General features: G+C 63.0%; 2 protein-coding genes across 2 annotated transcripts; both read left to right on the top strand.

The window, feature by feature from the left end:
• The first annotated feature begins 768 nt into the window (after positions 1–768).
• LOC118700343 (collagen alpha-1(I) chain-like) lies at positions 769–6,541 on the top strand. The gene is made up of 6 exons (XM_054518209.1): positions 769–1,100; positions 2,654–3,189; positions 3,341–4,700; positions 4,747–6,156; positions 6,271–6,362; positions 6,533–6,541. Exons 1-6 carry the CDS (start codon positions 1,031–1,033, stop codon positions 6,539–6,541), a joined length of 3,477 nt encoding a protein of 1,158 aa, XP_054374184.1. The 5' UTR covers positions 769–1,030.
• A 308-nt stretch (positions 6,542–6,849) lies between these two features.
• LOC118700346 (uncharacterized) lies at positions 6,850–15,654 on the top strand. The gene is made up of 10 exons (XM_036404767.2): positions 6,850–6,877; positions 7,218–7,325; positions 7,437–7,622; positions 7,711–7,830; positions 8,103–8,228; positions 8,869–9,078; positions 12,756–12,887; positions 13,424–13,627; positions 14,490–14,627; positions 14,706–15,654. The coding sequence occupies exons 1-10, from the start codon at positions 6,853–6,855 to the stop codon at positions 15,614–15,616; spliced, it is 2,160 nt and encodes a 719-aa protein (XP_036260660.1). The 5' UTR covers positions 6,850–6,852; the 3' UTR covers positions 15,617–15,654.
• Positions 15,655–16,029: the final 375 nt, after the last annotated feature.

Here is a 16,029-nt window from a genome sequence, read left to right as displayed (position 1 = left end):
GACCCCAAATCTCTGGGGTTGTGGGGCTGAGAACCCCGAATCTGTGGGGCAAGGACCCCAAATCTGTGGAGCAGGGACTGGGGGGGACCCCAAAATCTCTGGGGATCCCAAATCTGTGGGGTTATGGGGCTGAGAACCCCGAATCTGTGGGGCACGAACAGAGGGGACCCCAAATGCATGGGGAACACTCGAGAGACCCCAAATCTGTGGGGCAGAGGGACTGAGAACCCCAAATCTGTGGGGCCTGAATTGTGTGGACCCCAAACCCATGGGGCCGGATATGGGGGGGCTGACCCCAAATCTATGGGGCCGGAAGGGGGGAGTAACCCCAAATCTATGGGGTGGGACATTGGGGTGACCCCAGATCTATGGGGCCGGAAGAGGGGGTGACCCCAGATCTATGGGGCCGGATATGGGGGGGCTGACCCCAAATCTATGGGGCTGGAAGAGGGGGTGACCCCAGATCTATGGGGCCGGATATGGGGGGGTGACCCCAAATCTATGGGGCCGGATATTGGGGTGACCCCAAATCCATGGGGTGGGACAGAGGGGTGACCCCAAATCTATGGGGCCGGATATTGGGGTGACCCCAAATCCATGGGGTGGGACATTGGGGTGACCCCAAATCTATAGGGCCGGATATTGGGGTGACCCCAAATCTATGGGGCCGGATATGGGGGTGACCCCAAATCTATGGGGTGGGACATTGGGGTGACCCCAAATCCATGGGGCCGGATATTGGGGGGGGAGGGGGGGAGGGGTGACCCCAAATTCCGGCCCCTCCCGGGGTCACTGGGGCAGGGCAGGGCTGGGGGTGGGGCCGCCCCCATTAATTAATTTCCATTTCTTTAATTGATCCTCGCCCGGGTACCCCATAATTGCGGGGGGCGGGGGCGGGGCCGCCCCACATTCCAGGGCCGAGGCCGCCGCCCCTCCCCCACCCACGGGGCGGATTTTGGGGGTGCTGGGGGGGGGGGGGGAAGGGAATAAAGGGACCCCCCCCTCCCCCCAAGCGGGGCCCGACCCCGCCATGGACGCGAGGGGGATGAAGAGGAGGATGAGGAGGAGGATGGGGATGATGGCGCTGCTGGCGCTGCTGGGTGAGATTTGGGGGGGGATCTATGGGGATTTTCGGGGGTGCTGTGGGGCAGCCGTGGGGGAATTTGGGGTGTTAGAGGGGGTCTATGGGGTGCTATGGGGGATTTATGGGGGTCTATGGGGGAATTTGGGGTTCTATAGGGGATTTATGGGGTGCTATGGGGTGCTATGGGGTGCTATGGGGGATTTATGGGGGAATTTGGGGTTCTGGGGGCGGATTTGGGGTGCTATGGGGTGGGTTATGGGGTGTTAGAGGGGGTTTATGGGGTGCTATGGGGGATTTATGGGGGTCTATGGGGTGCTATGGGGGAATTTGGGGTGCTATGGGGTTCTATAGGGGATTTATGGGGGAATTTGGGGTTCTGGGGGGGGGGATTTGGGGTGCTATGGGGTGGGTTATGGGGTGCTATGGGAGATTTATGGGGTTCTATGGGGGTTCTATGGGGGATTCATGGGGTGCTATGGGGGGATTTGGGGTGCTATGGGGTGCTATGGGGTGGGTTATGGGGGTCCTATGGGGGATTTGTGGGGTCCTGTAGGGGATTCCTGGGGTTCTGTGGGGGGAAATTTGGGGTGCTATGGGGGATTTATGGGGGTTTTGGGGTGCTATGGGGTGGGTTATGGGGCTCCTATGGGGGATTTATGGGGTCCTACGGGGAAATTTGGGGTGCTATGGGGTTCTGTGGGGGATTTGTGGGGGGATTTATGGGGGTCCTATGGGGGATTTTGGGGGGGTTATGGGGGGGATTTGGGGGTTTTTTGGGGTGCTATGGGGTTCCATAGGGGTTCTATGGGGGAATTTGGGGTGTTATGGGGTTCCATATGGGATTTATGGGGTTCTGTGGGGTGATTTTTGGGGGGTCTATGGGGGATTTGGGGGGTCCCTTTGGGGTCCCCTTGGGGTCTCTGGGGGCCCCTTTTGGTTCCTCTTTGAGGTTTTGGGGATCTTTTGGGGTCCTTTGGGGTCTTTTGGGGTCCCTTTTTGGGGTCTGGGTTCTCCTTTGGGTTTTGGGGGCCTCTTTTGGGTCCCTTTTGGGCTTTTTGGGGTCTGGGGTCTCCTTTGGGGTTTTTGGGGCCTCTTTTGGGTCCCTTTTGGAGTTTTTGGGGTCCCTTTTGGGCTTTTTGGGGTCTGGGGTCTCCTTTAGGGTTTTTGGGGGTCCCTTTTTGGGGTTCCCTTTTTGGGGTGTCTTTGCTATTTTTAGGGGTTTTTTTGGGGGTCCCTTTTGGAGTTTTTGGGGTCTCCGGGGGGTCCCTTTTGGGGTCTCTTTGGGGCTTTTTGGGGTGTTTGGGATTTTTTGGGGTCTCTTGGGGTTTTTTTGGGGTCTCTTTGGGGTCTCTGGGGGTCCCTTTTGGGTCTGGGGGCTCCTTTGGTGATTTGGGGGTTTTTTGGGCTCCCTTTCGGTGTTTTTGGGGTCTCCGGGGGTCCCTTTTGGGGTCTCTTTGGGGCTTTTTGGGGTGTTTGGGATTTTTTGGGGGTTTTGGGGTCTCCGGGGGGTCCCTTCATGACCCCCCCTTGACCCCCCCCTTTCTCCCCTCCCCCACCCCCCCCCCCCAGCTCTCTGTGCCCCTCCCCCCTCCTCGGCCGCCCCCGCCCCTCCCCCCTCCAGGCTCTGCGGCCCGGCCGCCCCTCCCCCACCGCCGACCCCTCCCCCACCGCCGCCCCCGGACTGCGAAGGAGCCGAGGGGACCCCGGGGACACCCCCGGGGACATCGGGGACACCCCCGGGGACACCCAGGGCCACCAACTGCTCCAGGGACGCGGCCGTGGTGGCACCCGGGGGCGACGTCGAGCTGGGGGGGACGCGAGGACCCGGGAGTGGCCCTGGGGACACCGTGGGACACCTGAGCGAAGCCCCCGGAGATGCCACCACGGCGGTGGCACCGGTGACGGCGACACCGGGAGGTGACAAAGCGCTGGTGGGCGCCCGAGGTGACGTCGGTGTGGAGGGGACAGAAGATCCGGGTGTCACCGGTGACCCCAGGGACGCTTTGGGACACCTCAGTGAAGCCCCCGGAGATGCCACCACCGTGGTGGCACCTGTGACCACGTCCCCAGGAAGTGACAATGTGCTGGCAGCCACCAGTGGGGACGTAGGCCATGGAGGGGACAGCCCAGCCCAATGTCACCGCTGGCCCTGGGGACACTTTGGGACACTTCAATGAAGCCCCCGGAGATGCCACCACCGTGGTCACCTTTGTCACCACATCCCCAGGAGGTGATGAAGTCCTGGTGGGCACCCAGGGCAATGTGGCCATGGAGGGGACAGGTGACCCAGGTGCCACCAGTGACCCCAGGGACGCTTTGGGACACCTCAATGAAGCCCCTGGAGATGCCACCACCGTGGTCACCTTTGTCACCACATCCCCAGGAGGTGACGAAGTGCTGGTGGGCACCCAGAGCGATGTAGCCATGGAGGGGACAGGTGACCCAGGTGTCACCGCTGGCCCTGGGGACACTTTGGGACACCTCAATGAAGCCCCCGGAGATGCCACCACCATGGTGGCACCCGTGACAGCGACACCAGGAGGTGACAAAGTGCTGGTGGGCACCCAGAGTGACGTCGGTGTGGAAGGGACAGCCCAGCCCAATGTCACCGGTGACCCTGGGGACACTTTGGGACACCTCAATGAAGCCCCTGCAGATGCCACCACCGTGGTCACCTTTGTCACCACATCCCCAGGAGGTGATGAAGTCCTGGCAGCCACCAGTGGGGACGTGGCCATGGAGGGGACAGAGGAGACACACGTCCTCTGTGGCCCTGGGGACACTTTGGGACGCGTCCCTGAAGCCCCCGGAGATGCCACCACCGTGGTGGCACCCGTGACAGTGACACCGGGAGGTGACAAAGTGCTGGTTGGCACCCAGAGCGATGTAGCCATGGAGGGGACAGGTGACCCAGGTGTCACCGCTGGCCCTGGGGACACTTTGGGACACCTCAATGAAGCCCCTGGAGATGCCACCACCATGGTGGCACCTGTGACCACGTCCCCAGGAAGTGACAAAGTGCTGGTGGGCACCCAAGGTGATGTGGGTGTGGAAGGGACAGAAGATCCGGGTGTCACCGGTGACCCTGGGGACATCGTGGGACACCTCAATGAAGTCCATGGAGATGCCACCACCACAGTGACCTCTGTCCCAGTGTCCCCAGGAGGTGACAAAGTTCTGGCAGCCACCAGTGGGGACGTGGCCATGGAGGGGACGGCCCAGCCCGGTGTCACCGGTGGCCCTGGGGACACTTTGGGACACCTCAATGAAGCCCCCGGAGATGCCACCACCGTGGTGGCACCCGTGACAGCGACACCAGGAGGTGACAAAGTGCTGGTGGGCACCCAGAGTGACATCAAGGTGGAGGGGACAGCCCAGCCTGGTGTCACCGGTGGCCCTGGGGACATCGTGGGACACCTCAATGAAGCCCCCAGAGATGCCACCACGGTGGCATTGCCTGTGACCTCATCCCCAGGAAGTGACAAGATGCTCCTGGCCAATGGTGGTGACGTGGCCATGGAGGGGACAGAGGAGACACGCGTCCTCTGTGGCCCTGGGGACATCGGGACAGGCGTCACTGAAGCCCCTGGAGATGCCACCACCATGGTGGCACCCGGTGACCACGTCCCCAGGAGGTGACAAAGTCCTGGTGGGCACCCAAGGTGATGTCGGTGTGGAGGGGACAGAAGATCCGGGTGTCACCGGTGGCCCTGGGGACACTTTGGGACACCTCAATGAAGTCCCCGGAGATGCCACCACGGTGGTCACCTTTGTCACCGCATCCCCAGGAAGTGACGAAGTCCTGGCAGCCACCAGTGGGGACATGGCCATGGAGGTGACAGGTGACCCAGGTGCCACCAGTGACCCCAGGGACGCTTTGGGACACCTCAATGAAGCCCCTGGAGATGCCACCACCGTGGTCACCTTTGTCACCACATCCCCGGGAAGTGACGAAGTCCTGGTGGGCACCCAGAGTGACGTCGGTGTGGAAGGGACAGCCCAGCCCAATGTCACCGGTGACCCTGGGGACACTTTGGGACACCTCAATGAAGTCTATGGAGATGCCACCACCACGGTGACCTCTGTCCCAGTGTCCCCAGGAGGTGACAAAGTCCTGGCGGCCACCAGTGGGGACGTGGCCATGGAGGGGACGGGTGACCCAGGTGTCACTGTTGGCCCTGGGGACACTTTGGGACACCTCAGTGAAGCCCCCAGAGATGCCACCACCGTGGTGGCACCTGTGACCACGTCCCCAGGAGGTGACAAAGTGCTGGTGGGCACCCAGAGTGACGTGGCCATGGAGGGGACAGGTGACCCGGGTGTCACCGGTGACCCTGGGGACATCGTGGGACACCTCAATGAAGTCTATGGAGATGCCACCACCACGGTGACCTCTGTCCCAGTGTCCCCAGGAGGTGACAAGATGCTCCTGGCCAATGGTGGTGACGTGGCCATGGAGGGGACAGAGGCGACACGCGTCCTCTGTGGCCCTGGGGACACTTTGGGACGCGTCACCGAAGCCCCCGGAGATGCCACCACCGTGGTGGCACCGGTGACAGCGACACCAGGAGGTGACAAGGTGCTGGTGGGCAACGGTGGGGACGTGGCCATGGAGGGGACGGCCCAGCCCGGTGCCACCAACTGCTCCTGGGACACTTTGGGACGCGTCCCTGAAGCCCCCGGAGATGCCACCACCGTGGTGGCACCCGTGACAGCGACACCAGGAGGTGACAAAGTCCTGGTGGGCACCAATGGGGACGTGGCCATGGAGGGGACAGGTGACCCAGGTGCCACCACTGACCCCGGGGACACTTTGGGACACCTCAATGAAGCCCCCGGAGATGCCACCACGGTGGTGGCACCTGTGACCACGCCCCCAGGAGGCGACCAATCCCTGTTGGCCAATGGCGGTGACGTCACCACGGAGGGGACGGCCCCGCCCAATGTCACCGGTGGCCCTGGGGACACTTTGGGGCACCTCAATGAAGCCCCCGGAGATGCCACCACCACCACGGTGACGTCACCCGAGACCACGCCCCCAGGGGGCGACCAATCCCTGTTGGCCAATGGCGGTGACGTCACCACAGAGGCCGCGGCCCCGCCCCCCGACCCCGGCTGCTCCTGGGGCGCCGCCGCCCCCCCCGCCCCGATGACGTCACCGCCGGCCAGCTCCGCCCCTTCCGGAGCCGACGCCATCATGGTGGCGCCGGGCGGTGACGTCATGGCCGGGGAGGCCCCGCCCCCCTGCCGAGGCCCCGCCCCCCACGCGGCTTTCCCGGTCACGGCCGCCCCTCCCCCCCCGGGCCTCCAAAGCTCCGCCCCTTTCTCCTCCAGGCCCCTCCCCCTCCTGCTCCCCCTCCTGCTGCCCCTCCCCCTCCTGCTGCCCTGAGCGCCCCTCCCCCACCCCAGGCCCTATTTATTGGCCCCTCCCCCCTCATTTAAATAAAGCGGCTCTGATTGGTCAGCTCCGAGTGGTGTCAATGAACGAGGGGGAGGGGCGGGCTCGGCCCCTCCCCCGCCTCCATCCCGCCCCTCCCCCACTCCTCATTTCCCCATTTCCTGCCCCAAAAAAAAACCCAAAAAGAGGAAATTCAGGGGGGGGGGGGAGGGGGGAAGCGAGGGGGGGGGGGGAGGGGGTGGGCGTGGTTTGCGCTCGGCCCCGCCCCCCCCTTCCCCATCGTTATAAAAACGGCGCCAAAAAACCCCCGGGGGGTTGGGGGAGGGGCCCCCAAAATCGCCCGAGGATGGGGTGGGGGTGGGGCTGGGTCATGGCCTGGGGGCTGCTGGGAACAGGTAACCCCTCCCCCACCCCGGAAACCCCTCCCCCACCCACCTGGAACCCCTCCCCCACCCCCTCACCCGCCCCTCCCCCACCCCCTCCTGGTCACCTCTGGGTGGGGGAGGTGCGGGGAAATTTTTTTGGGGAATTTTTTTTGGGTTTTGGGGGGGGGGGGGGGGAGGGTTTTGAGGGGTGTCCCCCACCCTGTGCCCCTCCCCCACCTTTTACCCCTCCCCCACATGGGCGCACCTGAGGGTGGGGGAGGGGCGGGAAATTTTTTTTTTTAAATTTTCCCCTTTTTTTGGGGGGTGGGGGGTGGGGGTCTCACCCCTCCCCCCCCCTCCCCCTCCCCAGCCGTCCCCGCCCTGCGCTGTCCCCTCTGTGACGTCACCGGCTGCCGCCCCGCCCTCTGCCCCGCCCCCCGCGCCGTTTGCCGCCGAACGACGCTGACGTCACTCAGAGGTACCGGGGGGGAGGGGCCAAGGGGGAGGGGCCAAGAGGGAGGGGCGGGGTCACCCCCCCTTCCCCCTCCCCCTCCTTGGTTCCCACCCCTCCCCCCCCCCGCCCCCCCAGACGGGCTCGAGCTGCGGCGGGAGGAGAGCGGCTGTGACGTCACGGGCCCGCCCGATGTCGTCATCACGTTCCGATCCCGCGGGGAGCTCGTGACGCTGCGCGAGGAGCGCTGGGGGGAGGGGCCAAAGGAAGGCGGGGCGGGGCCCGGCGGGAGCCACGCCCACGACACGCCCAGCAACGGAACCGGTGAGCGAGGGGGGTTGTACTGGTTTATACTGGTCCAAACTGGTCCATACTGGTCCATACTGGTTTATCGTGGTTTATCCTGGTCCAGGCCCCGCCCCCCGGCTCTGCCCCACCTGTGACGGTTTCTGCCCCTCCCCCCTCCCGGCGCTGCCCTGCCCCCGCCCCCAGGATCGCTGCATTGACGTCATCAGCAGGGGACCCGATGGAGGTGGGGGAGGGGCCGGGGGGGGCGGGGCCAGAGAAAGTGGGGGGAGGGGTTTTGAGGGGGGAGGGGTTGGGGAGGGGCAGGAGAAGTGGGCGGGGCCACAGTGGGGGGAGGGGGGTTTGAGTGCGTGGGAGGAGCATGGAAAAGGGGGCGTGGCCACATCGGGGGTGGGAGGAGTTTTTTAGCCTGGGGGCGGGGTTTGGGGGGATGTGGGTCGGGGTTTTTTTCCTATGTGGGCGGGGCCACCCCCGTGACCCCGCCCCGTGACCCCGCAGAGGGGGAGGGGCGGCGGCTCCGGGGGTGTGGCCAGGCCGGGCCCTGCCGGGGCCTCCTCGCGTTCGATTCCGGCCGCGGCCGCCGGGTGGCGCTGAAGTGCTGCGAGAGCGCCCAGTGCGAACTGGGTGAGACTGGGGGGACTGGGAAAGGGTTAATGGGGGATTTGGTGCTACTGGTTTGTACTGGGAGGGGATTGGGATAAACCGGGAGGGACTGGGATGGGATTGGGAGGGACTGGGATAAACTGGGGGGGACTGGGAAAGGGTTGATGGGGGATTTGGGGTTACTGGTTTATACTGGGAGCAACTGGGAATGGACTGGGAGCGACTGGGAGAGACTGGGAGGGACTGGGAGGGACTGGAAATGGTTAAAGGGGGATTTGAGGTTACTGGTTTGTACTGGGAGGGACTGGGAGGGGCTTGGGGGGACTGGGATGGACTGGGAAAGGCTTAAATGGAGATTCGGGGTTACTGGTTTATATTGGGAGGGCACTGGGATAAACTGGGATGGATTGGGAGGGACTGGGAAAGGGTTAAAGGGGGATTTGGGGATACTGGTTTATACTGGGAGGGAATTTGGGGTCATTATTGGGACACTGGGAGGGACTGGGAAATGGTTAAAGGGGGATTTGAGGTCACTGGTTTATACTGGGAGGGACTGGGAGGGATTTCAGTGTGACGGGGACACTGGTTTATACTGGTCTGTGCTGGTTTGAACTGGTTTAAACTGGTTCTTACTGGTCCTTACTGGTCCGTGCTGGTGCAGAGGCCGGGCCGCCCTCAGGCTTGAGCTGCTGGGGCTATGACGGCCCCGCCCCCTCGGAAGGCCCCGCCCCCTCGGAAGGCCCCGCCCCCTCGGAAGGCCCCGCCCCCTCGGAAGGCCCCGCCCCCTCGGAAGGCCCCGCCCCCTCGGAAGGCCCCGCCCCGCTGCGCTGTGGGTGGGGGCGGGGCCGCTGCGTCACCGCCTGGGGCCGAGGTGGGGGAGGGGCCACGGGAGGTGGGGGAGGGGTGGAATTGGGGGGGGGGGCGGGGGGGAGTCCTATGGGGCCTCTGTGGGGCTGGGGGGGTCTCTATGGGGTCGGGATTTCTATGGGGTCTCTGTGGGGTCTCTATGGGGCCAGGGGGTCTCTGTGGGGTCTCTCTGGGGTTTCTATGGAGTCTCTATGGGGCAGGATGATCTCTATGGGGTTTCTATGGGGTCTCTATAGCTCCAGGGGGTGTCTATGGGGTCTCTGTGGGGCAGGATGGTCTCTATGGGGTCTCTATGGGGTCTCTATAGGGCTGGGAGGGGTTTCTATGGGGCTGGGGGTGTCTCTGGGGTCTCTCTGGGGCAGGATGATCTCTATGGGGTCTCTATGGGGCCGGGGGGTCTCTATGGGCTCTCTATGGGGTCTCTATGGGGCAGGATGATCTCTATGGGGTTTCTATGGGGCAGGATGATCTCTATGGGGTCTCTATGGGGTTTCTATGGGGCTGGGGTCTCTCTGGGCTCTCTGTGGGGCCGGGGCCCCCCTGACCCCTCCCCGTTTTCCCCCCCCAGGTCCCGCGGGGTCCCCGTGGCTGCTCCGAGGCTGCGCCAGCCCCGAGTGGTGCCAGAGCCCCGTGGGGCTGGGGGGGCTCTGGGGGGGCTCTGTGGGGCCGGGGGATCCTATGGGGGAACCTATGGGGCCGGGAGGATCTATGGGGCCGGGGGGCTCTATGGGGCCGGGGGGCTCTATAGGGGATTCTATGGGTCCGGGCAGATCTGTGGGGCAGGGAGGATCTGTGGGGGATTCTATGGGGGCTCCTATGGGGCCGGGGGGCTCTATGGGGCCAGGAGGATCTATAGGGGATCCTATGGGGCCGGGGGGCTCTATGGGGGCTCCTATGGGGCTGCGCTGCTGCCGCGGCCATTTTTGCAACGCCCTCCCCGGTGACCCCGCCCCGCCCAGCGCCGCCCCTCCCCCCTCGCTCGGGCCCCTCCCCCCCCTGCTCCTCCTCCTCCCCCTCCCCCTCCTCGCTGCCCCACAGGTTTAGGGTGGGGCCGGCCCCGCCCCATTGATGGATCTGGGGGAGGGGTGGGGGCAGGAAAGGGTTAAAAACCCCCAGGGGTGGGGGGAGGGGCGATTGGGGGAGGGGTCGGGGGGGGGCTATGGGGCAGAGCTGTGGGGTTTCTATGGGGTTTCTATGGGGCAGAGACCTTTTAGGACCCCGCTATGGGGCAGAGCTTTGGGGTTTTCTATGGGGTTTTCTATGGGGCAGAGCTTTGGGGTTTTCTATGGGGTTTTCTATGGGGCCGAGCTCTGGGGGCTGTGCTATAGGGCAGAGCTTTGGGATTTTCTATGGGGCTGGGCTATGGGGTTTTCTATGGGGCAGAGCTCTGAGGTTCTGCTGTGGGGCAGAGCTGTGGGGTTTCTATGGGGCTGTGCTATGAGATTTCCTATGGGGCCAAGGTGTGGGATTTTCTATGGGGCAGAGCTTTGAGACCCTGCTATGGGGCAGACCTGTGGGGTTTTCTATGGGATTTTCTCTGAGATTTTTCTATGGGGCAGAGCTATGGGGTTTCTATGGGGCAGAGCTATGGGGTTTCCTGTGGGGTTTTCTATGGGACTTTCTCTGAGATTTTTCTATGGGGCTTCTATGGGGTTTCTATGGGGCAGAGCTCTGGGTTTTTCTCCCTCTCCATTCCCTGAACCCTCTCCGTGGGGCCCGTGGGGCTCCCTTGGCCTCGCCGTGGGGCGGGGAGCCCCGAGGGGGCCCCACCCGGCCCCACCCGGCCCCGTTCCCATAAAAGGGGGCGGTTCTGCCCCACGGGCCGGGGCCGGGCCGGGATGTGGGGCCGGGCCATGGGGGGGGCGCGGCCGCTGCTGCTGCTGCTGCTGCTGCTCCCAGGTACGGGGGGGATTTGGGGGGATTTGGGGGGATTTGGGGCACCTGGGGGGGATTTGGGGGGTATTTGAGGGGTGGGGAGGGGTCAGGACTTGTGGGGCAGGGAGGGTGTCAGGGCTGAGATCTGTAGGGCAGGGGGAGTTTAGGGTCAGATCTATGGGGCAGGGTCTGTTGGTGATCAGAGCTATGGGGCAAGGGGTCTTGGGGTCAGATTTATGGGGCGGGGGGGGTTCAGGGCTGAAATCTGTGGGTCAGGGGGATGTGGGGCAGATAGAGGGGTGTGGCAGGGGTCTGTGGGGCAGAAAAGGGGTGTTTGGGGTCGGATCTATGGGGCAAGTGAATGTCAGGGCTGAGCTCTGTGGGGCAGGGGTTGTTTGGGGTCGGATCTGTGGGGCAGGGGAGTTGTCAGGGCTGAGCTCTGTGGGGCAGGGGGGCTTAGGGGTCAGGATCTATGGGGCAGGGGGCGTTCAGGGCTGAGATCTATGGGGCAGGGTCAGATCTGTGGGTCAGGATCAGATCTGTGGGACAGGGGGATTTAGGGCCAGATCTATGGGGCAGGGAGAGTTTGGGGTCAGATCTGTGGGGCAGGGCAGTGCCAGTGCCGGGATCTGTGGGGCAGGGGGTGTTCAGGGTCAGATCTATGGGGCAGGGGGGATGTCAAGTCTGAGCTCTATGGGGCAGGATCAGATCTATGGGGCAGGGGGATTTAGGGCTGAGCTCTATGGGCCGGGGGGGTTTCTATGGGGCGGGGTCAGGATCTATGGGCCAGGGGGGTTTCTATGGGCCAGGGGGGTTTCTATGGGGCGGGGGGGGTTTCCATGGGGCGGGGTCAGGATCTATGGGGCAGGGGGGTTCAGGGCGTGCCGTGGGTCGGGCAGGACAGGCCGGGGCACGTCCGGGCCCGCGGGGAGGGCGCGGTGACATTCGGGGCGTTCGGGGCCGGTGACGCGCGGGGTGGGGTTGGGGAGGTGTGGGGTGGGAATGTGGGGGGTGGGGATCCATGGGATGGGAATCTATGGGGCACTGATCTATGGGGTCGGGGCTCTGTGGGGTGGGATCTATGGGGCACTGATCTATGGGGTAGGATTTGTGGGGTCACTGATCTATGGGGGCAGTTTATGAGGTCAGGGCCCCATGGGGCAGTTTATGGGGCCTTGATCTATGGGGCAGGGATCTATGGGGTGGGATTTATGGGGGCACTGATCTATGGGGCAGGGATGTGTGGGGTTACTGATCTATGGGGCACTTTATGAGGTCAGGGCCCCATGGGGCACTGATCTAATAGAGCAGTGATCTATGGGGTGGATCTATGGGGCAGTTTATGGAGTCACTGGTCTATGGGGCAGGGCTCTATAGGGTTAATCTATGGGGCAGGATCTATGGGGCTGCGCTGCCTCAGCTGCAGTGAGGATGATGATGGTGGGGTGGATCTATGGGGCAGTTTATGGGGGCAGGGCTCTATGGGGCAGGGCTCTATGGGGCAGGGCTCTATGGGGCAGTTTTTGGGGTCCCTGATCTATGGGGCAGAATCTATGGGTCCCTGACCTATGGGGTGGATCTATGGGGCAGTTTTTGGGGTCAGGGCTCTATGGGGCAGGATCTATGGGGCAGGGCTCTATGGGGCAGGGCTCTATGGGGCAGTTTTTGGGGGCAGGGCTCTATGGGGCAGGGCTCTATGGGGCAGGGCTCTATGGGGCAGTTTTTGGGGTCAGGGCTCTATGGGGCAGGGCTCTATGGGGCAGTTTTTGGGGTCCCTGACCTATGGGTCCCCGATCTATGGGGCAGGATCTCTGGGGCTGCGCTGCCTCAGCTGCGGTGACGATGATGATGATGATGGCGGCTCCTGCCGCGGCGTCACCGATGTCGCCTGTCCCGACAGCGACGTCTGCGGGGAGGCCCTGGCGGCCGTGACCTGGAGTGAGTGCGGGCTCCCAGTATAGACCAGTATAGACCAGTACAGACCAGTAACCCCAAATCCCCCCTGAACCCTTCCCCAGGCCCTCCCATGGCCCCAAATCCCCTCCCAGTATAGACCAGTATAAACCAGTGACCCCAAATCCCCCCTAATACCCTTCCCCAGGCTCTCCCAGTATAGACCAGTATGGGCTAAACCACCCTGGACCCTTCCCCAGTCCCTCCCAGTATAAACCAGTAAACCCAAATCCCCCCTTTAACCCTCTCCCAGTCCCTCCCATTGTCTCCCAATCCCCTCCCAGTCCATCCCAGTCCATTCCATCCCTCTCCCAGTCCATCCCAATCCACTCCCAGTCCATCCCAGTTTATCCCAGTTTATCCCAGTCCCCTCCCAGTACAAACCAGTAACCCCAAATCCCCCTTTAACCCTTCCCCAGTCCCTCCCAGTTCCCTCCCAGTCCATCCCACCCCTCCCCAATGCCCCCAAATGCCCCCACTGACCCCTCCCCCACTGACCCCTGTGACCTCTGACCCCCCAGGCCACGGTCAGCTGACCCTGGGCTGGCGTGGGTGTGGCCGGGGTCAGCCGGGGTCGCTGGCCAGGGCCCTGACCCTGCCCGGCCTCGTGGCCTTCGAGCGGCGCCGCAACTGCCGGGGGGAGGCGTGCAACGGAGAACTGCCCCTGGGGGGGCAACGGCAGCGGGAACTGCCCCAGGGGGGGCAGCAGGAACCGCCCCCGGCCGGTACGGGGCACTCGGGGCACTGGGGGGGACTGGGATGGACTGGGAGGGGATTGGGAGGGACTGGGAGGGGATTGGGGGGAACTGGGAGGGACTGGGAGGGACTGGGAGGGGATTGGGAGGGACTGGGATGGACTGGGAGGGACTGGGATGGACTGGGAGGGGACTGGGAGGGGATTGGGAGGGGATTGGGAGGGACTGGGAAAGGGTTAAAGGGGGATTTGGGGTTACTGGTTTATACTGGGAGGGGACTGGGAGGGGATTAGGGGGCATTGGGAGGGACTGGGAAAGGGTTAAAGGGGGATTTGGGGTTACTGGTTTATAGTGGGAGGGACTGGGAGGGGATTGGGAAGGACTGGGAGGGGATTGGGAGGGGACTGGGAGGGGCTGGGAGGGGACTGGGAGGGACTGGGATAAACTGGGAGGGGATTGGGAGGGACTGGGAGGGACTGGGAAAAGGTAAAAGGGGGATTTGGTGTTACTGGTTTATACTGGGAGGGGACTGGGAGGGACTGGGATAAACTGGGAGGGACTGGGAAAGGGTTAAAGGGGGATTTGGTGTTACTGGTTTATACTGGGAGGGGATTGGGAGGGGTTGGGAGGGACTGGGAGGGGATTGGGGGCAACTGGGAAAGGGTTAAAGGGGGATTTGGGGTTACTGGTTTATACTGGGAGGGACTGGGATATACTGGGAGGGGAGTGGGCGGAGCCGGGAGGAGATTGTGGCTGACTGGTTTATACTGGGATGTACTGGGAAGGCGCTGGGGGGGCGGGGCCTCTCTCAGTGCAGGGATTTGGGGAGGGGTCTGTGGGGTGACCCCCCTGACCCCTCCCCCTGACCCCTCCCCCTGGCCCCTCCCCCCAGCCAACAGCTCCGCCCCCTCCCCCAACGGCCTGCGCTGCTACGGCTGCCCCGAGGCCGGGCCCTGCCCCCCCACCACCATCGTCCATTGCTACGGCGACCTCCGCGCCTGTTTCCATGGCAACGTCACCCTGCGCGCAGGTGAGCCCCCGAAACCCCGCCCCCCCTGCTCTAAGCCCCGCCCACTTCGCGCTAAACCGCGCCCCCCTCCTCCCTCAGGTAACCTCACCTTGTGGCGGGAGCTGCGGGGCTGCGTCCCCGATGGCGGCTGCGCCCCCGAGCGCCGCGGCGACGCCGACGCCTCATTGGCCGGCTCCTGTTGCCGTGGCGACCTCTGCAACGACAAGATGGCCGACAAGAGTTTGTTCTCGCCCGATTTGCCCCGGTTGGAGCTGCTGCCGCACGGCCACGCCCCCACGGCCGCGCCCGATAACGCCACGGCGGACGGGGGCGGGAAAAATGGCACCCGCGGCAAGATGGCTGCCGCCGGTGGTGGTGGCAATATGGCCGCCGGTGATCACGTGGGTGGTGGTGATGGGAAAACGGCTGCGCCCGAGCGTGATGTGGGCACCGGGGGCAAGAGGGCTGCTGGGGGCAAGATGGCTGCCGGGGGCAAGATGGCGGATGGGGGCAAAATGGCGGACGGGGGCAAAATGGCTGATGGGGGCAAAATGGCGGACGGGGGCAAAATGGCTGATGGGGATAAGATTGGTGATGGAGACAAGATGGCTGACAGCGGCAGGATGGTCACCAGGGACAAGATGGCCGACGGAGACAAGATGGCCGACGGAAACAAGATGGCTGACGGAGGCAAGATGGCTGACGGAAACAAGATGGCCGACGGAGACAAAATGGCCGACAGAAACAAGATGGCTGATGGAGACAAGATGGCCGATGGAGACAAGATGGCCGACAGAAACAAGATGGCCGATGGAGACAAGATGGCTGACGGAGACAAGATGGCCGACGGAGACAAGATGGCCGACGGAAACAAGATGGCCGCCGGTCACGTGGCCCCCAGGCGGCCAATGGGGCGCAAGGACGGGATCAAGGGCCCGGTGGGGCGGGGCCAATCGCTGGGCGGGCCCGGGTGGCTCCTCCCCTTCCTGCTGCTGCCCCTCCTCCGCTGAGGGCGGGGCTTGCTCTGCAATAAATGGGTGTGGCTTGAGCGCCGGTGCCGGAGTCGTTTTTTGGGGAAAATTTGGGATTTTTAAAGGGAATGTGGTGGTAAAAAATTGGTAAATTTGAGGTTAATTATTTGAAGGTTTTAAATTGGGTTTGAATTATTTTTTCCCTGTGTTTTTCGGGGGTTTTTTGTTATCTTTTCATTATTTTTCATAATATTTTTCTATTATTATTAGAAATATTAGTAATTATTATTAATATTATTATTAATATCTTTATTATAATTATAATGATAATTATCATTATCATTATTATTCCCTTAAGTCATAATTACCAATATAATTACCTACTATTAAAATTATTTTAATAATATTAAATTTTATTCACTCTAATCGGTGATTATAATTAAGAGTAATAT

The sequence above is a fragment of the Molothrus ater genome, unplaced genomic scaffold (assembly GCF_012460135.2).
Source record: "Molothrus ater isolate BHLD 08-10-18 breed brown headed cowbird unplaced genomic scaffold, BPBGC_Mater_1.1 matUn_MA576, whole genome shotgun sequence".
Lineage (NCBI taxonomy): Eukaryota > Metazoa > Chordata > Aves > Passeriformes > Icteridae > Molothrus > Molothrus ater.
This window is presented reverse-complemented; position numbering and strand designations above follow the sequence as displayed.

What these genes read in the sequence shown, in the direction of transcription:
- LOC118700343 (XM_054518209.1), top strand. Translation starts at nt 1,031, where the DNA reads ATGGACGCGAGGGGGATGAAGAGGAGGATGAGGAGGAGGATGGGGATG. An exon ending in GGCGCTGCTGGCGCTGCTGG is followed by an intron (nt 1,101 to 2,653) that starts GTGAGATTTGGG and finishes CCCCCCCCCCAG; the next exon opens with CTCTCTGTGCCCCTCCCCCC. An exon ending in TGGCAGCCACCAGTGGGGAC is followed by an intron (nt 3,190 to 3,340) that starts GTAGGCCATGGA and finishes GTGGGCACCCAG; the next exon opens with GGCAATGTGGCCATGGAGGG.
- LOC118700346 (XM_036404767.2), top strand. Translation starts at nt 6,853, where the DNA reads ATGGCCTGGGGGCTGCTGGGAACAG. An exon ending in CGTCACCGCCTGGGGCCGAG is followed by an intron (nt 9,079 to 12,755) that starts GTGGGGGAGGGG and finishes TCTATGGGGCAG; the next exon opens with GATCTCTGGGGCTGCGCTGC. An exon ending in GCAGGAACCGCCCCCGGCCG is followed by an intron (nt 13,628 to 14,489) that starts GTACGGGGCACT and finishes CCCTCCCCCCAG; the next exon opens with CCAACAGCTCCGCCCCCTCC.